At 45.3% G+C, this 23,769-nt stretch overlaps 1 protein-coding gene across 4 annotated transcripts in view; it reads left to right on the forward strand.

The window, feature by feature from the left end:
* The window catches only part of FANCD2 (FA complementation group D2), a 199,405-nt gene that overhangs the window by 168,109 nt on the left and 7,527 nt on the right, over positions 1-23,769 (forward strand). For all 4 annotated transcript variants that reach the window (XM_045023931.1, XM_045023930.1, XM_045023928.1 and 1 more), the window contains 3 exons: positions 13,981-14,019; positions 14,783-14,857; positions 16,916-16,990. In XM_045023931.1, the coding sequence (XP_044879866.1) occupies positions 13,981-14,019; positions 14,783-14,857; positions 16,916-16,990 (189 nt within the window). The remainder of the gene's footprint in view (positions 1-13,980; positions 14,020-14,782; positions 14,858-16,915; positions 16,991-23,769) is intronic.

Genomic DNA, 23,769 nt, shown 5'->3' on the forward strand with positions numbered 1-23,769 from the left:
TATGTGGCCATGTCTTTTCACGATAAAATCTTCCCATCTCTTTGGAGGTCGGCTGAATAGTCATTAGGGTGGCCAGATGTCCCGATTTTATAGGGACAGTCCCGATTTTGGGGTCTTTTTCTTATATAGGCTCCTATTACCCCCACCCCCGTCCCGATTTTTCACACTTGCTGTCTGGTCACCCTAGTAGTCATTTCAGTTCTCATGGGTGCCACTTGGTGACAGCTGCCGTCCATCGATTGTCAGTGAGCTTTGCTATATGCTCGTCCCATCGCATTTTACTATGCCTGCTCTCAACAACAATATCCTGCACTCCACTCTGCTGTCTGATCACTTCATTGGGGATGAAGTCATGGATTGAAATTCCCAGAATTCTTTCCATTGCTCTCTCCGTGACAAACAGTTGCTGCTCCTGTGTCTTCGTCAGTGCCCATGTTTCGCTGCCGTACAACATTGCTGGCAGTACTGTTGACTTGAAGAGGCTGGCTGGCGTGTGTTGCCTTGTTGATTTTTCCTTGGAGGACATCCTTGATAGAATTGAATGTGCACCAACCTGCTTTCTTTCTTCGCGAGAGTTCACTTTCCTGATCGTGGCGCATGTTAATTTCTTGGCCCAAATAGATATATTGCTCAACTTTTTCTATTTGTTCTCCCTTGATTGTTATTTGGGCTTTTGGCAAGCTATCAGACTGCTTAAATTTTTTGAGCAGTTAATTTTCAGTCTGACTTGGCTGCTTTTTGTGTTGAGTTCTCACAGCATTTTCTGTAGTTTGACAGTATTTTCGGCAATCAACACAACATCGTCCACAAAGCTGACATGGTTTAACTACTCTCCGTTGATGTTGATTCCACCCTTCCAATTCATCCGCCTCATTACCATTTTGAGGCAGGCTGTGAAGAGTTTTGGTGAAACTGTCTCCTTGTTTCACACATTTCTTAACTGGGATGCGAAGGGGAGTATCAAATAAAGTTATATCTATAGTGCAGTCTAATTTGCTTCCTTTAATAGTTTGTGTCGTTGCCCTGTTCTGCAAGAGCTTTAAACACTGCATTGATCTCTACACTGTCTAAAGTTTTTTCATAGTCAATGAAGGCAATACATAAAGGGAATTTGTATTCCCTTGAGCGTTCCAATAGCTGGTTTATAGTCCAATAGCTCTCTCGGCTGCTGCTCATCCAAACTCTGTGAGAATCAGTTCGTTATTATTTTGGTGAACTGCTTGTAGACACGTGAGAGCTGGCATATTGGACAATAGTTCTTTAGCTCTTCACAATTGCCCTTCTTGTACAGCAGAATGGTGTTGGACTCCTCCCAGCCAGATGGTATCTTCTGCATTTCCAAGTAATGGCTAAACCTCTGAGCAAGGGTTTCCCAGAGATCTTGGCCTCCAGCTCTTATCATTTCAATTGTCAGTTCATCTTTACCTTGGGGCTTTTCCTTCCTTTATTTGGTGAACTGCATATTGAACTTCGCTGACAAGGACTGGTAGTAAATGCTCTTTGTCTGTTGCAGTGTTGGTACTGGGACATTTATCTGAGAACAGTTCGGTGTAGAAATCTTTGCAGACTGCTTCCATCCCTGTTCTGTCAATTACTAGTTTTCCTTCCAGTTCTTCAGTGCCATTATTGTCGACCTGCACACTGTCAATTTCCTTTTGCATTTTTTGAGGCTTCTGTGATCTTCAGCCGTCTTTAAGAGCCTTTCATTTTGGTACTTCTCGAAGTCCTCCTTTAGTCTTCTTCTTATCAACTTGCAGAGCAGGGAGTACTCAAGTTTGTCACCATCATTTCGCTTCATATTCCTCTGCTTCTCTAGCAAGTTCTGCGTTTCCTCTGAGATTCTTCTCTTCGCCCTTTTCAGTCTTTCTTTCTCGGCTAATTTCATGCATTGCCTCAGTTTATCAGTGAAGTTTTTATAATCCTCATTGCAGTTTAAGACTCCAGTCTTCCTTGGAAATGTTCACTTCAAGATTGCGTCATCGAATATTTTTGGCTGCTGTCTCTGCCATCTGATTTGCCATCTGTAGTGCTCTCTTCTCCATCGTTTCATTTAAGTTGAGCCGTGCTCTGAGCAAGCGATGGTCACTACCGGTGTTAAATGATGGTACTACTGAGAAGTCTTGTACAATGCACCGCTTATCGAGCAGAATATAGCAAATCTTGCTCTTGTTCTTCAGATTGGGTGCGATCCATGTCCACCTTCTCTTGGCCTTCTTCTTAAACCAGGTGTTACCAATGAACATTTATTTAGTCTCCGCCAGAGTTGCCAGTTGCTCTTCTCGTGGATTCCATTCACTGATGCCATACCTTCCAATGAACTTTTCACCTTCTTTCCCTCTTCCAACTTTGGCGTTGAAATCTCCCATCGTGATCGTATATCTGGATTTTTGAGCGAGGGTATCCTTGAGCTCCTGATAGAATTCTTCCATATCATCATCTTCGCTTGTGCTTGTGTGAGCATAGATCTGAATAATCTTGAGGGTGCTGTTCTTGTTCAGTTGGAGGTGCATCATTCCAATGCATGATGACTTGAACTTGCAGGAGATGATTTTTGAAGACCATTCCTTGTTGACGATGAAGCCGATTCCTCCAGCAGTTCTCAAACCTTCTCCTTTTCCCAACATTATGGTACTTTAATCTCTCCACTTCACTTCCATCTCCTTTCTTAGTCGTGTTTCGCAGAGACCAAGGATGTTGCAGGCTGTGCTTGCCTTCTCCTCCATTAGATGGTTGATCGAATCGTCTCTCATCAGTGTCCTGCAGTTATAGGTGCACACTGAGAGGGCAGTCCTTTTTCTGGCTCCTGAGATTCTTAATAGCCTCTCATCGACTGAATTCCCCACCACCGTCGTAGAACAGATCGAGGAGCGCACAAGGAGTTGGGGCCCATTTATTCCTGTTGTTTAATCCATTTCTTCATCCATCTGCTGGCTATGCTGTCAGTGGCACGTTTACCTCCTCAACTTAGCTAGCACCCAACCTCAAGAAGGAGGACATCTGTCCTCTCCCTGAGTTGGTAGTCTGACACCTTAATAGCATGGTTGAACCTACTTAAGAATACACTCCGCTATCCTCGCTGTCAGACAAGCCAGGATCACTGCTGTGCCACTTTGAGGCGTTAAGGTAGGATTTTGCAGCACTCAAAAAAACCCAATGTAAAACTTCAGAGTCTACAAGTCCACTCAGACCTACTTCTTGTTCAGCCAATTGCTAAGACAAATACATTTGTTTACATTTATAGGCAATAATGCTGCCCGCTTCTTATTTACAATGTCACCTGAAAGTGAAAAACAGGGTTCACATGGCCCTACAGCTGGCATTACATACCTACCAGTTATGCTAAACATTCGTATGCCCCTTTATAGTTCGGCCACCATTCCAGAGGACGTGCTTCCATGCTGATGATGCTCGTTTAAAAAAAAATGTTAATTAAATTTGTGACTGAATTCCTTGGGGGGAGAATTGTATGTCCCCTGCTCTGTTTTACCCTCATTCTGTCATGTATTTCATGTCATAGCAGTCTCGGATGATGACCCAGCACATGTTATTCATTTTAAGAACACTTTCACAACAGAGTTGACAAAATGCAAAGAAGGTTCCAATGTGAGATTTCTGAAGATAGCTACAGCACTCGACTCCCTCAAGGTTTAAGAATCTGAAGTGCTTTCCAAAATCTGAGACCTGGTCTACACTATGTGTTTAAACCGATTTTAGGAGCGTTAAACCGATTTAATGCCGCACCCGTCCACACTAAGAGGCCCTTTATATCGATATAAAGGTCTCTTTAAACCGGTTTCTGTACTCCTCCCCAACGAGAGGAGTAGTGCTAATATCGGTATTACCATATCGGATTAGGGTTAGTGTGGCCGCAAATCGACGGTATTGGCCTCCGGGCAGTATCCCACAGTGCACCACTGTGACCGCTCTGGACAGCAATCTGAACTCGGATGCAGTGGCCAGGTAGACAGGAAAAGCCCCGCGAACTTTTGAATATCATTTCCTGTTTGCCCAGCGTGAAGCTCCGATCAGCACGGGTGGCGATGCAGTCCCAAATCCAAAAAGAGCTCCAGCATGGACCGTACGGATGTGATCGCTGTATGGGCAGACAAATCTGTTCGATCAGAGCTCCGTTACAGAAGACGAAATTCCAAATCATTTTTAAAAAAATCTCCACACAGACGCCATAGCAGGGACTCAGCGCACTGCTGCGTGACAAGCGTAACGGAAAGCCAAAGAATCAAATGGACGCTCATGGAGGGAGGGAGGGGGGACTGAGGACTCAAGCTATCCCACAGTTCCTGCAGTCTCCGAAAAGCATTTGCATTCTTGGCTGAGTTCCCAATGCCTGTAGGGTCAAACACATTGTCCGGGGTGGTTCAGGGCATAGCTCGTCAATTTACCCCACCCACCCACCCCCAGACGGAAAAGGGAAAAAAATCGTCTCTTGACTCTTTTAAATGTCACCCTATGTCTACTGAATGCTGCTGGTAGACGCGATGCTGCGGCACTGAACTGCAGCATCCTCGGCCCCCCCTCCTTGGTGGCTGATGGTACAATATGTCTGATATCCATTGTCATCATCAGCCTTGTGGCAGATGGTACAGTCTAGAAGGACTGGTATCCGTCCTCATCATCAGCCCATGAGTGCTTCTGGCTGGCCTCCCGGTCATTCCCAGTAGATGGTACAGAACGGCTGGTAACCGTCTTCATCATAGCAACAGGGGGCTGAGCTCCATCAGCCCCCGCCCTTCATGTGTAAAGAAAAGATTCTGTACTGTCCCACACAGCTTAATGTCCTGTCTGGACTATCATAGCAGCTGGAGGCTGCCTTCCCCTCATTTTATCTCACTAACAAGTCACTGTTTCTTATTCCTGCATTCTTTAATACTTCATCACACAAATGGGGGGACACTGCAATGGTAGCCCAGGAAGCTGGGGGAGGAGGGAATCAACAGGTGGGGTTGTTGCAGGGGCACCCCCTGTGAATGGCATGCAGCTCATCATTTCTGTGGGATCTGACACGGAGCGGCTGTGATCTCTGGTTCTCTGATACACTGGTTCTCTAGTACACTTGCCCCATATTCTAGGCAGCACTGATTCTATTTTTAGATACCATAAAGGAGGGATTGACTCGGGGAGTCATTCCCATTTTTGTCTTTTGCGCCCCCGGCTGACCTCAGCCAGGGGCACCCATGACAGCAGCAGACAGTACAGTACAGAAGGACTGGTAACCGTCATCTCATTGCCAATTTACAATGGCAGCAGACGGTACAGAACGGCTGATAACCTTCTCTACTATCATGCAAAAGGAAATGAATGCTGCTGTGTAGCGCTGCTGAATCGCCTCTGTCAGCGGCATCTAGTACACATACGGTGACAGTGACAAAAGGCAAAACAGGCTCCATGGTTGCCATGCTATGGCGTCTGCCAGGGCAATCCAGGGAAAAAGGGCGTGAAATGATTGTCTGCCGTTGCTTTCCCAGAGGAAGGAGTGACTGACGACATTTACCCAGAACCACCCGCGACAATTATTTTTGCTCCATCAGGCACTGGGATCTCAACCCAGAATTCCAAGGGGCGGGGGAGACTGCGGGAACTATGGGATAGCTACGGAATAGCTACCCACAGTGCAACGCTCCAGAAATCGATGCTAGCCTCGGACCATGGATGCACACCACCGAATTAATGTGCTAGGTGTGGCCGCGTGCACTCGACTTTATACAATCTGTTTTACTAAACCGGTTTATGTAAAATCGGAATAATCCCGTAGTGTAGATGTACCATGAGAGGGACGAGGTGTGGAGCATGCTTTCAGAAGTCTTAAAAGAACAACACTCCGATGTGGAAACTACAGAACCCAAACCACCAAAAAAGAAAATCAACCTTCTGCTGGTGGCATCTGACTCAGGTAATGAAAATGAACATGCATCGGTCCACACTGCTTTAGATTGTTATCAAGCAGAACCCATCATCAGCATGGACGCATGTCCTCTGGAATGGTGGTTGAAGCATGAAGGGACATATGAATCTTTAGCGCATCTGGCACATAAATATCTTGCGACGCCAGCTACAATAGTGCCATGAGAATGCCTGTTCTCACTTTCAGGTGACATTGTAAACAAGAAGCAGGCAGCATTATCTCCTACAAATGTAAACAAACTTGTTTGAGCAATTGGCTGAGCAAGAAGTAGGACTGAGTGGACTTTCAGGCTCTAAAATTTTGCATTTTTATTTTTAATGCGGTTTTTATTGTACATAATTCTACATTTGTGAGTTCAATTTTCATGATAAAGAGATAGCATTACAGTACTTGTATGAGGTGAATTGAAAAATACTATTTCTTTTTGGTTTTTTTACAGTGAATACTTGTAATCAAATGTAAATATAAAGTGAGCACTGTACACTTTGTATTCTGTCTTGTAATTGAAATCAATATATTTGAAAATGTAGAAAATATCCAAAAATATTTAAATAAATGATATTCTAATATTGTTTACTAGTGTGATTAATCGCAATTAATTTTTATGATTGCTTGACAGCCCTACTTAATTTACATATGACAGAGAGATAACTACCTTCTCTTGTGTCTGGAAGAAATCTGTTTCTCCACTTCTTTGATTACAGACTTCAAAGCACAACATCAGTAGATATACATAATGCCAAATATAGTGTTAGTGCATATACTTAGCAATGGTATTATTGACCAGTGTGTCACTGGCTTTCATTTGATACATCACATGACATTCTTTATAGATAAATACTATGACAGCAGTGTGTTATGTGTAGTGAGTTTGTCAGGCTTGCTAGGAGTTGCTGACAGAACAGTGAACCCTTTGCCAGTTGGATTTGAGGGGTTCTTAGGGTCACATCTTTCCAGAAGGGATTGGGGCCCACTGGGACAGATGGTCTTGTCTGTTAGATCAGAAGGAAGATCCTGAGTCAGTTTAAACTAAGGCTATTTATCCAAAAGTCCTTTCACTGTCTGTGGGGAACCCAGTTTGAACCAGTATATGTGAGCGTCTACAGGTGGTGGTACCTCTCTGGTGGTGGTACAGCCTGAGTGAATTTGCCTTATCGCACACCACTGTTCTTATAAGAACATAAGAACAGCCGTACCGGGTCAGACCAAAGGTCCATCTAGCCCAGTATCTGTCTACCGACAGTGGCCAATGCCAGGTGCCCCAGAGGGAGTGAACCTAACAGGCAATGATCAAGTGATCTTTCTCCTGCCATCCATCTCCATCCTCTGACGAACAGAGGCTAGGGACACCATTCTTACCCATCCTAGCTAATAGCCATTTATGGACTTAGCCACCATGAATTTATCCAGTCCCCTTTTAAACATTGTTATAGTCCTAGCCTTCACAACCTCCTCAGTTCTTAATTCCTGAAGGACTGTGCTAACTCTCCCCCAAGGAATTACATACAGTCTGTGGCCCACAATGACACACAAACTTAATACAGTAAGATCTCCCAAAGATAGTGCAGGAAATTGCCATAGCTGTCACACTAACCTTCTTAGATAGAGGCTGGTGCATGAAACAAGTGGGTTTAGTTCCTTCCAAAACTCTTGTTTTTTAGTACTTCCTACTTTAACTCTATTTTTGTTATCCACAGCAATGTTCAATCCTTCTTTAAACCCTATGAGCTCTTGGCTTCAGTAACATAAGAACTGCTTTATTGTGTCATACCAATGGTTCATCTATCTAGTATCCTGTCTTTTAATAGTGGCCAATGCCAGGTGCTTCAGAGAGAATGAATAGAACAGGCAATTTTTGAGTGATCCATCCTCTGTCGTCCACTCCCAACTTCTGACAGTCAGAGGCTAGGAACACCCAAAGCATGTGGTTGCATCCCATACTATCTTGGTTAATAGCCATTGATGGACCTATTCTGCAGGAACTTATCACATTCTTTTTTAATCTGTTATAGTTTTGATCTTCACAACATCCTCTGGCAGCAGGTTCCATAGATTAACTGTGCATTGTGCAAAGAAGTACTTCCTTTTGTTTATTTTAAACCTACTGCTTATTAATTTTGTTGGGTGACCTTTGGTTCTTGGGTTATGTGAAAGAGTAAATAACACTTCCTTATTCGCTTTCTCCACACCATTCATGATTTTATAGACTTCTATCATATCCTCTTAGTCAACACTTTTCCAAGCTGAAAAGTCCCAGTCTTTTTAATCTCTCCTCATACAGAAGCTGTTCTATCCCCCTAATAATTTTTGTTGCCCTTCTCTGTACCTTTTCCAATTCTAATATATCTTTTTTGAGATAGGGTGACCAGAACAGTGCACAGTATTCAAGATGTGGGCGTACCATGTGGGGGTACCATGGATATATAGTAGAATTATAACATTTTCTTTCTTACTATCTATCCTTTCCTGATGATTCCTAACATTCTGTTAGGTTTTTTGCTTGCTACTGCACATTGAGCACGTGTTTTCAAAGAACTATTCAATGACTCCACTGAGCAGTAACAGCTAATTTAGATCCAATCATTTTGTATGTTAGAGCTAAATGTCAGTCAAAAGTGTTACAGGTGTAACAGGTGGTGTCGGAGAGAGGGCTTTGGATTCTTCAACTATGGGACGTTGTTCCAGGAAAAAGGATTGCTAGGGAGAGATGGGATCCACCTAACAAAGAGAGGGAAGAGCATCTTCGCAGACAGGCTTGCTAACTTAGTGAGGAGAGCTTTAAACTAGGTTCACCAGGGAATGGAATTCTAAGCCCTGAGGTACGTGGGGAAGTGGGATACTGGGAGGAAACACAAGGAGGATGGTGCAACCGGGGAGGCATCCTGATTCATACTGAGAAAGTAAGGCAATCGGCTGGTTATCTTCAGTGCCTGTACACGAACGCAAGAAGCCTGGGAAACAAACTGGAAGAACTGGAAGTCCTGGCACATTCAAGAAACTATAATGTGATTGGAATAAAAGAGACTTGGTGGGGTAACTCACATGACTGGAACAATGTGATGGATGGCTATAAACTGTTCAGGAAGGACAAGCGGGGGAGAAAAGATGGAGGAGTTGCACTGTATGTAAGAGAGCAGTATGATTATTCAGAGCTCCAGTATGAAACTGGAGAAAAGCCTGTTGAGAGTCTTTGGGTTAAGTTTTGAGGCGAGAGCAACAAAGGCGATGTTGTGGTGGGCGACTGCTTTAGACCACCAGACCAGGAGGATGAGGTAGACGAGGTTTTCTTTGGACAACTAACGGATGTTTCCAGATCACAGATCCTGATTCTCATGGGGGACCTCAATCACCCTGACATCTGCTGGGAGAGCAATACAGCAGTGCACAGACAATCCAGGAAGTTTTTGGAGAGTGTTGGGGACAACTTCCTGGTGCAAATGCTGGAGGAACCAACTAGGGGCCATGCTCCTCTTGATCTGCTGCTCACAAACAGAGAAGAATTGTTAGGGGAAGTAGAAGTGGGTGGCAACCTGGGCAGCAGTGACCATGAGATGGTCGAGTTCAAGATCCTGACAAAAGGAAGAAAGGAGAGCAGCAGAATATGGACTCTGAACTTCAGAAAAGCAGACTTTTACTTCCCTAGGGAACTGATGAATGGGATCTCCTGGGAGGCTAATATGAGGGGGAAAGGAGTCCAGGAGAGCTGGCTGTATTTTAAAGAAGCCTAATTGAGGTTGCAGGAACAAACCATGTGCAGAAAGAATAACAAATATGTCAGGCGACCAGTTTGGCTTAACAGAGAAATCTTTGAGCTTAAACACTAAAAGGAAGTTTACAAAAAGTGGAAACTTGGACAGATGACTAGGGAGGAGTATAAAAATATTGCTCGAGCATGCAGGGTTGTAATCAGGAAGGCCAAAGCACAATTGGAGTTGCAGCTAGCAAGTGATGTGAAGGATCACATTTAAAAAAGCAATTTAAAAAAGCATGGATTGGATGTATTGGACTATAAGGTGGATAGAAAGCTGGCTAGATCATCAGGCTCAATGGGTAGTGATCAACCGCTCGATGTCTAGTTGGCAGCTGGTATCCAGCGAAATGTCTCAGGGGTCTGTCCTGGGGCCAGTTCTGTTCAACATCTTCATTCATGATCTGGATGATGGGATGGATTGCACCCTCAGCAAGTTCATGGATCACACTAAGCTGGGGGGAGAGGTAGGTACGCTGGAGGGTAGACAAATTGGAGGATTGAGCTGAAAGAAATCTGATGAGGTTCAACAAGGACAAATGCAGAATCCTGCAATTAGGACGGGAGAAGACCATGAACTGCTACAGGCTGGGGGCTGACTGGCTAAGCAACAGTTCTGCAGAAAAGGACCTGAGGATTACAGTGGATGAGAAGCTGGATATGAGTCAACAGTGTGCCCTTGTTGCCAAGAAGGCTAACGGCATATTGTGCTGCATTAGTAGGAGCATTGCCAGGAAATCTAGGGAAGTGATTATTCACCTCTATTTGGCACTGGTGAGGCCACATCTGGAGTATTGCGTCCAGTTTTGGGCCCCCCAGTACAGAAAGGATGTGGACAAATTGGAGGGAATACAGTGGAGGGCAACAAAAATGATTAGGAGGCTGAGGCACATGACTTATAAGAAGAGGCTGAGGGAACTGGGCTTATTTAGTCTGCAGAAAAGAAGAGTGAGGCGGAATTTGATAGCAGCCTTCAACTACCTGAAGGCGGGTTCCAAGGAGGATGGAGCCAGGCTGTTCTCAGTGGTGGCAGATGATAGAACAAGGAGCAATGGTCTCAATTGCAGTTGGGGAGGTTTAGGTTGGATATTAGGAAAAACTATTTCATTAGGAGGGTGGTGAAGCACTGGAATGGGTTACCTGGGGAGGTGGTGGAATTGGCGTTCTTAGAGGTTTTTAAAGCCTGGCTTGACAAAGCCCTGTCTGGGATGATTTAGTTGGGGATTGATCCTGCTTTGAGCAGAGGGTTGGACTAGATCAGGGGTTCTCAGACTGGGGGTGGAGACCCCCCAGGGGGTCGTGAGGTTATTACGTGGGGGGTCGCGAGCTGTCATCCTTCACACCAAACCCTGCTTTGCCTCCAGCATTAATAATGGTGTTAAATATATTTAAAAGTGTTTTTAATTTATAAATGGTGGTCACACTCAGAGGCTTGCTCTGTGAAAGGGGTCACCAGTACAAAAGTTTGAGAATCACTGGACTAGATGACCTCCTGAAGTCTCTTCCAACCCTAATCTTTTATGATTCTATGTATAGTTGGAATTATGTTTTCCAAAGTGCATTGCTTTGCATTTATCAACATTGAATTTCATCTGCCATTTTGTTTCCCAGTCAACTTGGTTTTTGGAGATCCCTTTGTAACTCTTCACAGTCTGCTTTGGACTTAACTATCTTGAGCAATTTTGTATTGTCTTCAAATTTTGGTACGTCACTATTTACCCTTTTTCCAGATCATTTATGAATATGTTGAACACCACTGGCCCCAGTACAGATCTTTGGGGGACACTATTATTTACTTCTTTTCATTCTGAAAACTGATAATTTAATCCTATCCTTTGTTTCCTGTCTTTTAACCAGTTACTTATCCATGAGACATCTTCTGTCTTATCCCATGACTACTTACTTTGCTTAAGAGACTTTGGTGAGAGACCTTGTCAAAGGATTTCTGAAAGTCCAAGTACAACTGTATCCACTGGATCACCCTTGTCCACTTCTTTGTTGACCCCCCCCTAAAGTGTTCTGATAGATTGGTGAGGCATGATTTCCCTTTACAAAAGCTGTGTTGACTCTTCCCCAACAAATTGTGTTAATCTATGTCTCATAATTCTGTTCTTTACTATATTTTCAACGAATTTGCCTGGTACTTAAATTAGTCTTATGGGCCTGTAATTGCCAGGATCACCTCCGGAGCCTTTTCAAAAAATTGGTGTCTCATTAGCTACCCTTCAGTCATCTGGTACAGAAGCTGATTTAAGTGATAGGTTACATAGCACACTTATTAGTTCTGCAATTCCTCAGATTTGTCACCTAAAAAAGAATGGCTCTGGTGTGGGAACCTCCCTCTCATTCGCTGCAGTGAAGACTGATGCAAAGAATTCATGTAGCTTTACTGCAATGGCCTTATCTTCCTTGAGTGCTCCTTTACCACCTCGATCGCCCCACTGACTGTTTGGCCGGCTTCCTGCTTCTGATGTACTTAACAGATGTCATGTGATCCATGGTGTCTAGAAACTTTACCTCTGTATCCTGTCCTGAGGTGACATGTACTCAGTCAATATACCTTTTCAGTCTCTCTGTATATGAGAATTCTTTCCATACTGCCCAATCATTCTTGTTGCCTGTCTGTGAACCCCATTCTGCTATCTCTGTTCTGAGACGGGGTGACCAGAACTAGCATCCTAGAGGAGGATATACCATTGGTTTATAGAATTCTGGTGTTATATTTTCTGTTTGAGTGTTCGTTCACTTTGTAGTGTGAGCCGAGTGCATTGCACACCCCAGGGGCTCCTTGCTTTCCTCCATTCCCCTCCACAAGCTCCAGTGTGCCAACCTCCCATCCCTTCTATTACAGACATTACCTGCAACTCCCCCTAATTTCCCTCCTGCCAAGAGTTCTGTGCATCCCATATTTCCCACTCATCCCATGCCAGAGGTTTGTTGCTCCCCATTCCCTTCTTCAACAGTCCCCCATTCTTCCTCATGCCAGATGCCCTATGTGCACGCGCATTCCCCCATTCCCTCCATGTCCTCCATTTCCTCCTTGCCCGCCCATGGCAGGCACTCTGTGTTTCCCCCATTACCCCATACCAGGGTTCCCCAGTCTCCGTCTCTGCCAGAGATTCTGTCTGCTCCTATTCCGTCTCCCCCATTCTCTCCCCCATGCCAGGGGCTGTGTGTGCACGCTCCCAGTCCCCTCATGTCCCCTTCCTCACCAATACTGTTACTTGCCTGGGAGATAAAATTGTCAGTGTTTCAACATGTTGAACTGTATTGGGAGGGTGAGTAAAGGTATTGGTGTTAGTGCGTACCATCAATTAGTTGTTTGATGGAGAATTGAAGCTGTGGCTGTGCTAAACAAATGCCAGGGGTTCCTCCATTTTTCCCCTTATAGTTTTCCCCCAAATCAGTAGGGTTCTGGTCATTGACTCCTAAAACGTTCCCTGGAATTTTGAGCCAATGCATCATTCAGAAGTTATTGTGTTATAGACAGACACAGAAATACTGTTGAGTTTACAACCTTTGCAAGCTTACCAGTCATTCTCTGTCCCATTCCTTATGCATCCCAACATTTTGTTTGATTTTTGATTGCAGTTGCACATTGAGCAGAATGAATGCGGTTAATTTAGAATCCTGCAAGGTATATGAGTAGTTTAAAATTATTCCTTCCAAAGTGCATTTCTTTGAACTTGTCAATACTGAATTGTGTATGTTGTTCTGTTGCCCAGTCCCCTAGCTGGGTTAGGTGTCTCAGGACTGGAGAAAACTGAGGAACTGCAGACTTGCCTAAATAATTTTGTCATCTGCCAACGTCACCACCTCCCTACTCCCCTCCGTTTGTAGATTATTAAAGTCCTTCTTAGCACCATAACTTGGGACTCCTGATGTTAACCTTTTCACCATGATGAAAACTGACCACTGAAACTCTTCATTTCCTAGCCAGTTTCTGACCCTTGGACAGCACTTTTCATCCAATGACGATTTAGTTTATTTAGGTTCGGTTACAATATCATTCTCTCTTCCTCTTTTCTGCCACACTGATGTACCCCCTACACATTCACAGTACCTTGTACACCCCGCTCTTTCCTATCCACATGGATATGCATCCAGCTCCCCACACTATTCACACAAGACCTCCCCTCCCCCACCACTTAGATTGGGGAATGGTTCCAGCTGAGCCTGGCTTCCCACTGCTACCCCTAACACTGGGGGTACCATCAGCTAAGTGCTAGTTCTTACCTGCTTGCTCTTGGTCCCACTGTTCCTTCCCCCATCCCGGTGGGGCTAACCTGGCTCTCTCATTCTCTCCGAGCAGGTGTTTGACAGCAGGCCCGTGCTCAGCGTTTGCCTGAAGGTAAGTGAGAACTCAAGTTTGCAGAAAATGGCAGCCTGATTGTGGTCCTTCAGGAATTGTTCCCTCGGTGGGGTGGGGAGCAGTTAGAGAGCTCCTCTTCTCTATTAGGTCAGGCAGCAGATCTGCCCCTATCTCATGCCCAAATGCACTGGCTCTCTGCCCTCATTCGTGCCCAGACTGCCTAAGAGCATGACTCCATTGGAGCTCCACTGCTAGTACTTCCCTGGCCTCTGCTGCCTGTAGAATCCCTCACACATAACTACAGCAAGGGCTCACAGAACAGCCGCAGGCAGTTTTCACGCTGAGCCCAGAAGGCAACAGTGTGTGTCCCTCCATTGCCCTTCCCTTTCCAGCTGGGACCTCATAGACTGGCTGCTTCATTGCTGTGTACTACTTATTGTTCCATTTTGTATTCCTAGTGATATGATATAGCCCCATGCATGACAGGAACTTTAATCACTAGCAAAAGGAAATGTCCCTGCCTCTAAAGCTACCAGATTTGGTTGCAGTTGGATTTCAGTGCGACTCCTCACAGGAAATGGAGATCCAAATCTAGCCCTTAAGTAGGAGAGAGCTGTGATGGTCCTTTAGAAGAGATTGCCCTAAAAGAGAGGAACCATTTCCTGTTTACCTGAACTCCTTGCTAATGTGGAATTGCCCTTGGCTCACTCAAAGATTAATTTAAAGTTTGGTTGGTGGAATAGCCAAATGCAATAAGAAAAAGTGTGAGATGTATTTATTTATCATCTTTCTGCATTCACAGTATGGCCGCCTCTTTGTGGAAGCCTTCCTGAAGCTTGCCATGCCTCTCTTGGATTATAGCTTTAAAAAACACAGGGTAAGAATTTCAGAGGCACAGAGACTTGCCTGAAATCCATTTGGAAGCTGAAGTAAGAGCAGAATGCAGCAGCCGGCTTCTTGAGTGCATTGCAGTAGTCCAGTCTTGAGAGGACAAAAGCATGGATCATGCTTACATAGTCTACATCCGAAAATAATGTTTGGAGCCTCCTGGCCAGTGCAGACTTGAGAAGAGCCATCTTCATCACTTCAGCTGTGTAGTCATCTAAATACAACTGGGGTTAAAGCAAGCCCCTCATTTGTGAACTTTGCTTACAAGTGATGGATATATACACTCAATAGGCAGTTTTGAGGTGACCTATGTCATGTCCTCCAGCCCATTAGATCAAATGATGGGCTAGGAGACATACATGCAGGCTGATACGGTAGCAGAGTGATGTTGGTAGGTCAGTAGGTGGCTTTTTGTGGTCTGTGCCAGGTGGAGTTATTAGAAGCTGGAGGTCACAAATTTCATGGCATGGATCTCTGTCGCTTGGCCTATGTCTGCTAGGTGGAAAGTAATCTCCAGGCCAGATCTTTTTTCACACACACAGAATCCTCTGGCCTGGAAACTGATTGCTGGGACACCACATGTGCAGAGCACAGGAACAGCTGGAGCTTGCAGTGTTTTGGCACCAAAGCAACCTAACAGCAGAGCCACAACCAGCATTTCCTCAATCAGTCCTGGCTGGTTCCTTCTGTACCACATCAAGCAGCATCACTAAGCAGCTCTGCTGGGGGGAGATCATTAGGCCACTGGCCTTAGGGTGCTGGCAGCAGACCTCCTGCCTGCTGCTGCTCCTCTCTCTTGCCTCCATCCCCAGACTGTGACTGTGGGGTTTAGTGGTGTGCTGATGCCCTAAGACCATTGGGTCGTACCCAGCATGGCAGAGGGTTGGCCACCCCTTGCTGGAAATTCTTGCTGAACTAGGAGAGTGCCTCAGAGTAGTTGAGAGTTTGGCTGAAAATGAGTAGTTCACATGCTGCGGTCTGCACCATGACTGTCTGGCGCACTGGAGAAAGTATGTTGACAGTTCCATAGTTGCCTAGAATTTGAGGCTTTCAAGGTATCATGACTGGGGCTGAGACGAAACCCAGATGCATATAAAAAAAATCATTTGGGCACCAAAAAATTGACATTTCCAGGGGCTTCTGTGGCCATGCTGGATGTGATGTCTCAGTTGCCAGTCTCTCAGCAGTCTCTGGAAGGAGGGTGCACGTTTGTGGTAAGTGCTAACGAACCAGACTCATCTGACATCAGCCTGTCTGTGCCTGATTAAACGCTTCTCCTGGAGTGTCCTCCCAGGCTGCAGAGAACTAGGAAGCTCTGCTCCCTTGCTTCTGGAGGCAGGAGTGTGCTCTCTCTTTGCTCTCTCCTAGGCTGCTATATCTGAAGAGCTCAAGCCCCAGAGCACTTGGACAGTGTGAGTGTGCTCAGATGCCAGCTTTGAAGATCCTTAGGGTGCACAGTCCCCACTAGAATCTCTAGACAGGCCCCAAATTGCTACTTGTGGCTACCCAAACTTTTGAAGATGTTGGTCTCAGTCTCTGAGCTTGGTGGGGGCATTACAGACTACATGTTATTGCTGCCTGGGCTGCAATGTGGGGCTGGCTGCTCTGTGACTGCAATGGCATTTCAGCCAGTGGGTAAAGCTGCTTGTGAAAAGTGATTTCTCCGCCCCCAAGGCACATTGATCCTATAGGTGCTGGGTTCTCTGCTAGAGAATAGAGAACAGATTCAGCTCAAAATGTCTGGCTTTACTTGGCTGTTTTGCAGAGCTGTGGAAGAGTGGTGCCCATGATATGTCTGGTGAGCACATTCTCTTGTTGGTTATGAGACTATGCACAGAGTTCAACTCCCTTATGGCTACCGTGTCTTAACTTGTTGGGTATTTTCTGTGGAGTGGGCAGAGTGTATGTCTTTATTATCTCTGCAGCACTGGTAGGATGAATAGGAGAGCTGATATTCTTGCTTCCAAGTTATCCTTTGTGATGGGTAGTAAATTCTTATAGATTTGAAAATTCAGTACCAGAGACTCAGGGATCCTTTTCATTACAGGAAGACGTGCAGAGTTTGCTGAAAACTTTACAGCTGAGCACCAGACAACTTCATCACATGTGTGGCCATTCAAAGGTAAGGGAGACTCTAGAGTCTACACTAGCTCTTGTATTTGCAAGGCCTTACTAATCAGTGTTGATTTCTGTGTGTGTCTGTCACCACTGCCTGCTCAAATGGTGTCTGTCCCCAGGGGTCCCACACAGGACTCCTCTTCACAGGAATGTGACCAAGATAAAGGTCCCGTCATGGTTGAAGTGTCCCAACAGCAATGCTGCTCTGGGTTCAATAAGCACAGATGGATGCCTACAAATTGTTCTGCACTCCCTTGTAGCTGTCCCAGAGAATATACTTCCCAGGTTTACTCATCTGCTCGGTCTCCTCTGTTGTCAAGGCCCATTAGTCTGGGAGAGTATGCTGTTCCGTGGGCAAGTTAATGATATAAAGGTAAGGGAGGGTCATTTGATTTATAAAAATCTACAGAATCATAAATTCAATGGTCTCATCCTCTGTGGCCTGGCAAATGGGACTCATTCTCCCCAACAGCCCTCCCCAGCTCCAGGTTCTCCAGTTGGTAGAAATGTTGCTGATACAATGTCGTCAGAAATGGGCTGAGTTGGGTATCACTCAAAAGCCCTTTCTCCCACAAACACAATAGTACCAAACATGACAAACCTAGAACAATTCTATAGATATATATTCATGAAAAGGTTTAAAAATCAGCAGTTGTTTAATTATACTTTAACACAGGGATACATGGCTTACATAAAAAAGACACTGCTCTTTGGTAATGCTAGGGAAGTTAGACTTGGCATTTAGGACTGAAAACATTTATTCATCAAAGTCTTCATCAGTGTTGTCTCCGTCTAGAGCACCACTGTTAGACATAGGGTCACACTGATCCTTGTCAGTGCCGCATTCGCACATCTCAGTACATGGCAGGCTGCTGGCCAAACATTTGCAAGGAGGTGAGCATCTGGTCTTTGCACTCATTTGCAAGCATTTGATTAGCTGAAGAATTGATTCGGGAGCACACAGTATTTCACACACAAGTGTGATCAGTCCATCCTCCAAGACCAATCCATTCCTGACAAGGAAGGGTAGTTTTGGATGCACTCGATTATCCTGGAGCCATTTCACTGCTTGATAATTTGCCCTCTTAATAGCAGGTATAAGTGCACCCCTTTTTGGTGGCAATTTTTCTCCTGTTGTCTGCTTCTTGGCAAACATCCACCAACGTAGCTCTGCAAGTGTCGTAATGTTAGTAAACTTGGCATATCAATGCCTCCAGTGCATTTATGACCACATCAGCGACTGCCTCAGCCATTCTGAGCACCTTCAGAGTGAGGAGAGTGTGTATGGAGGCTGAATCCAGTGCCTTCCAATATGATAATTTGGCCTTTCCAGCCAACCTTCCAGTGGTGTCACATCTTGAAAGGGCTTGGAAACCTGGCAGTGCAGTGGCATTTAATGATCTGAATGATAGGAAAACATTTCTGACCTGAGGCTGGGACTGCTCCCCATTAATACAGTCCTGATAGCAGACCATCACAGCAGCATGAAGGGTACCTTTGCTATCTCCTGTATCTTCAGGGAAGTTTAAGTTATCCACAGCACAAAATATACACCTACGCTTGATGAGGTTTGGGGGAATGTTCATTCAGCTCCAAGAGGCAAAGAACACTGTTTGCAGTGGCAGTGTCAAGGCAGAGGACTCTGTAGTTGTAAGTGGAGCAGTCAAAGCTGCTGTACAAAAGCTGCTTGAGGAATTTGCTGAATGTTTTGGAATGAACTGTTAAACCAACAGCCACTTGTAGTGGTAGATTATACATATGCCTCATGGTTGTTGTGTATGTGTTGGAGACCTGTTTCATTCAAGCACTCATACATGAGGCTTTGTAGTAAAATAACAGCCTTGTGCTCTGCTTTCTTACTGTCATATTTGCTGCTGCTGAAGTCACTACAACTACCAAAGCACCACTTAAAGTAGTAGTACTATAGATCACACACTGTTATTTTTTTCAGGTTTGGCATCAGCTATGGATCCCTGAAATGCCCAGGTACTGCAGAACAAAATGCTTTTCTGTAAAAATTTAGCAGCTGCAAACAGTCTCTTCATATTACTGTTGAGTTAGTGCTTTCTTCCACTTTTGATAGTGCCACTTCTTTTGCAGCTTTTAAGGATATGCTCTGTGATTCATTTCAGTGGATAGGATTGCCAAAAACTACATCCATATCCTGTGGTTCATCTTCAGTAAGTGCTTTAAGAGCCTTTCTGCTAAGCATTTGCTCCTCTTCAATCCCATTCAAAGCACATATTTTTCTGCTCATAGCCTCTGTTTTGGACATCACCACCACTTTCCCATCCACTAGAGCAGTGGTTCTCAAAGCCGTTCCGCTGCTTGTTCAGGGAAAGCCCCTAGCAGGCCGGGCCAGTTTATTTACCTGCCGTGTCTGCAGGTTCGGCCGATCGCGGCTCCCATTGGCCGTGGTTCACCGCTCCAAGCCAATGGGGGCTGCAGGAAGGGCGGCCAGCACATCCCTCGGCCCACGCCGCTTTCCGCAGCCTCCATTGGCCTGGAGCGGTGAACTGCGGCCAGTGGGAGCTGCGATCGGCCGAACCTGCGGACGCGGCAGGTAAACAAACCGGCCCGGCTCGCCTGGAGCTTTCTCTGAAAAAGCAACGGAACAGCTTTGAGAACCACTGCACTAGAGCTCTGTGAAGCAATGAACTCCAGCTGAGTCTCAGTTTGCAGAAGTACAATCAATATTTGCTTATGTTGTGTTTTATCTTTTGACACAATATATTACATGCATTCTTGGTGTAGCACTCAGTGTGATATCCAGTATTATCAATGTTCTCTCTAAGAGTGACTGCTTCATATAGTTTCACACCTCTCTCAAGTGTTGAAACTGTGCTTAACGGGATGGCTTCTGGCTTACTGAAGAAGAAGCAGGTGTTCTTCTCGAAATGCATGCCAGAGCTGGCACTTGTCCCAGCACCTTCAACTTTTTTCTGATGCTCAATGTGCTTCCTCACCAATCTTCCAAATTCATGTTATGGGCCCCCTTCTTATAGCACATAAGGTGCCACCAAATGTTGTGTTTAGCCAGGTCCCCCGCAGTGGTATTCTCCAAAGATTCAACTGCTAGTCGGTATTCTTTGTCTCCCCACTGATGCCTAAAAATTATTAAGACCAAAGTAAAAACAAGGATTTTGTAATAAATTAGTCTGGGAGTGTAATTAATTATGTTATGTAATGTATGTTATGTAGCTGTGTGTCTACTGTTTGGGGATGGATTCCAGTAATTTCTGGCCCAGTACTGATGTCTTAACCAGTGCCTCGTTACCACTCTTGGCATAATAAACAAAGCTGATAATCAATATCACTGGACCGCTTTTTTGCCGATGATAGCAAATCAGCTTAGAATCATAGAATCATAGAATCTCAGGGTTGGAAGGGACCTCAGGAGGTCATCTAGTCCAACCCCCTGCTCAAAGCAGGATCAAACCCAACTAAATCATCCCAGACAGGGCTTTGTCAAGCCTGACCTTAAAAACCTCTAAGGAAGGAGTTTCCACCACCTCCCTAGGTAACCCATTCCAGTGCTTCACCATTCTACTAGTGAAAACGTTTTTCCTAATGTCCAACCTAAACCTCCCCCTCTGCAACTTGAGACCATTACTCCTTGTTCTGTCATCTTCTACCACTGAGAACAGTCTAGATCCATCCTCTTTGGAACCCCCTTTCAGGTAGTTGAAAGTAGCTATCAAATCCCCCCTCATTCTTCTCTTCTGCAGGCTAAACAATCTCAGTTCCCTCAGCCTCTCCTCGTAAGTCATGTGCTCCAGCCCCCTAATTATTTTTGTTGCCCTCCGCTGGACTCTCTCCAATTTATCCACATCCTTCTTGTAGTGTGGGGCCCAAAACTGGACACAGTACTCCAAATGAGGCCTCACCAGTGCTGAATAGAGGGGAATGATCACATCCCTCGATCTGCTGGAAATGCCTCTACTTATACAACCCAAAATGCCATTAGCCTTCTTGGCAACAAGGGCACACTATTGACTCATATTCAGCTTTTCGTCCACTGTAACCCCTAGGTCCTTTTCTGCAGAACTGCTGCCCAGCCATTCGGTCCCTAGTCTATAGCAGTGCATGGGATAGCTTGAAGCACTCCTTCCATTTATAGAAATCTGTAACATTAAAACAACTAAACAGGTGTCCTGTTCTGAGCATTAACGGATAAAACAGACTGGCAGCCAAGGGACACAGCTTAACTTGCGTGGGCTGCATGTTTGGCATGCCTGTTCAACTATGCTTTCATAAAACGTTGATTTTTAAACATTTTTTCCAATATCTATCTACAGGATTGTTCTAGGTTTGTCATGTTTAGTACCATTATGTTCATGGGAGAAGGAGCTTTCAATGATACCCAACTCGACCCATTTCCAACAACGTTGTATTATCAAAATTTCAGCCAACTGGAGGACCTGAAGCTGGGAGCCAGGTGGATGGGGCAGCAAGTTCCCCATGCCATGCCACAGAGGATGTCACTATTGAAATTATGATTCTGTAGATCTTTATGAATCAGATGACACTTCCCTTGCCTTAGACAGAGATTTTAGTATATTAAGCTTGCAGACTATATTACCTACCACCATGAGGTTTTGCACTGGGACTCCAGGAGCTAGGCTAGCTACTTCTCCCACTCCTTCCCACTGTAGGCTTATTCATTATGCACAGCCTCCTAGGTATCCTCCAAGCTGCTGATTGTGACAGCAGCCACCCTCAAGCATTGAAAGATCCAGATCACTCCTTAACTCAGCTATTGATCAGCTGCACATCAGCAGCACAAGAGACTCCATGCTGTAGCACAAATGCCTTCCCTCCTCAGGCTTTGTCACCAGTGAAGAGCAGAGTTCTGGACCCATCGCAGCAACTGGCACATCTGGGGCTTCCTTTAGTAGGGAGGAAGTGATTGTGCTCCCTGCAAAGCATCATCTGTCAAAGGCTAAGGACGTGAGGAGGACTAAGCTCAGAGGTCCTGCAGCCACTGGGAATTATGGCTTCCATTATAGGACCCTGGGCATAGCAACATGCTTGACCTCTATGCTCTCCCTGTTCATAGAATCATAGATTTTAAGGTCAGAAGGGACCATTATGATCATCTAGTCTGACCTCATGCACAACGCAGGCTACAGAATCTCACCTACCCACTCCTTTATCAAACCTGTGTCTGAGCCATTGAAGTCCTCAAATCATGGTTTAAAGATGTCAAGATGCAGAGAATATTTCTGCAAGTGACCCGTGCCCCATGCTGCAGAGAAAGGCGAAACCCCCCCAGGGCCTCTGCCAATCTGCCCTGGAGGAAAATTCCTTCCCGACCCCAAATATGGCGATCAGCTAAACCCTGAGCATGTGGGCAAGACTCACCAGCCAGACACCCAGGAAAGAATTCTCTGTAGTAACTCAGATCCCACCCCATCTAACATCTCATCACAAGCCATTGGGCATATTTACCGCTAATAGTCAAAGACCAATCTCATTATACCATCCCCTCCATAAACTTATCAAGCTTAGTCTTGAAGCCAGGTATGTCTTTTGCCCCCACAAGGGGAGCCTTGGAAGGCTGTTCGAGAACTTCACTCCTCTGATGGTTAGAAACCTTTGTCTAATTTCAAGTCTAAACTTCCTGATAGCCAGTTTATATCCATTTGTTCTTGTGTCCACATTGGAGAGCTTAAATAATTCCTCTCCCTCCCTGGTATTTATTCTTCTGATATATCTGTTCTCTCAACGGAGCCTGCAGGAAGGTGACTACAAGAACAGAATTGGTTTGGTTGCAGCCTCATGTTTCCCTGAGATGGTGGAATACCCCTCACTCCCTCCCCAATGGAGAGGAGTGCCCAAGAGATCCCAGCACATGGTTATCTCTGTAGATACTAGTGGAAAAGTATGAGGAGCAGCCTTCCTGTCTCATTTGGACCAGGGATTGCAAACAGAAATCACGATGTCAACTCTAGCCTACATTAACAAGATGAGACACAAGAAGCAGATCTCCAGCCAAGGAGACAAAAAAACCTCTTCCTCTGGGCAGAATCTCACCTGCTTGGCATCTTGCTTAGGAGACGGACTAGCTCAACCAGCAGGATCTCCTGCAGGGAATGCTTCCACTTCAAGCAAGTAATTCACCTGATTTGTTCAGCAGGAGGTGTCCCAGCCCTCTGTTCATTGTAGAGCTTGGCTCTCAGCTGAATCAGTTCTGCAGCCATCCCAGAGAGAGATCAAGGTAGGGCAGAGGACAATTTTCCCATCCATAGTGGTCCCTTGCTCTCAAGTAGGGAGGGAGGCCGCTCCACCTCACTACACATCAAAGAGACCAATCCATGTCTTGACTTCTACCCCACGCAGAGCTCCTCTGCCTATCCCAATGCTGGCAGAGGAGCAGAGAAGGTTCAATTGCCTCAGACTGACTGACTGCCCAGGATCTGGTACATTGACGTTCCTGTCCCCAGGAAAATCCCACTGCCCATTCCTCTGGCTGTCCCATGGCCCCTGGCAGGTTCTGCTTGAAGGCCTGGTGCTGGAAGGTCTATTTTAGCAGAGGAAGAAGAGTAACAGCAGAGTGGATGGCCCTAACTGTGCCTTTAAATACCATGTTTGCATCTCTTTTGAGGAAACTAATAACAGCATCAGCATTCTCTTCAGTACCTGACCGTTACAAGCTTAACTCCAGCCTAGTGAAATGTTTTACCAGGAAATTTCCTTAGGTTTTTAACCCATGTGAGAATGCTTGGAGCCAGGAATCCCAGTGGAGCCTGTGTGCTGTGTAGGGACTCTTTGGAAGTCTGA

This window comes from Mauremys mutica, chromosome 7, assembly GCF_020497125.1.
Source record: "Mauremys mutica isolate MM-2020 ecotype Southern chromosome 7, ASM2049712v1, whole genome shotgun sequence".
NCBI classification, from domain to species: domain Eukaryota; kingdom Metazoa; phylum Chordata; order Testudines; family Geoemydidae; genus Mauremys; species Mauremys mutica.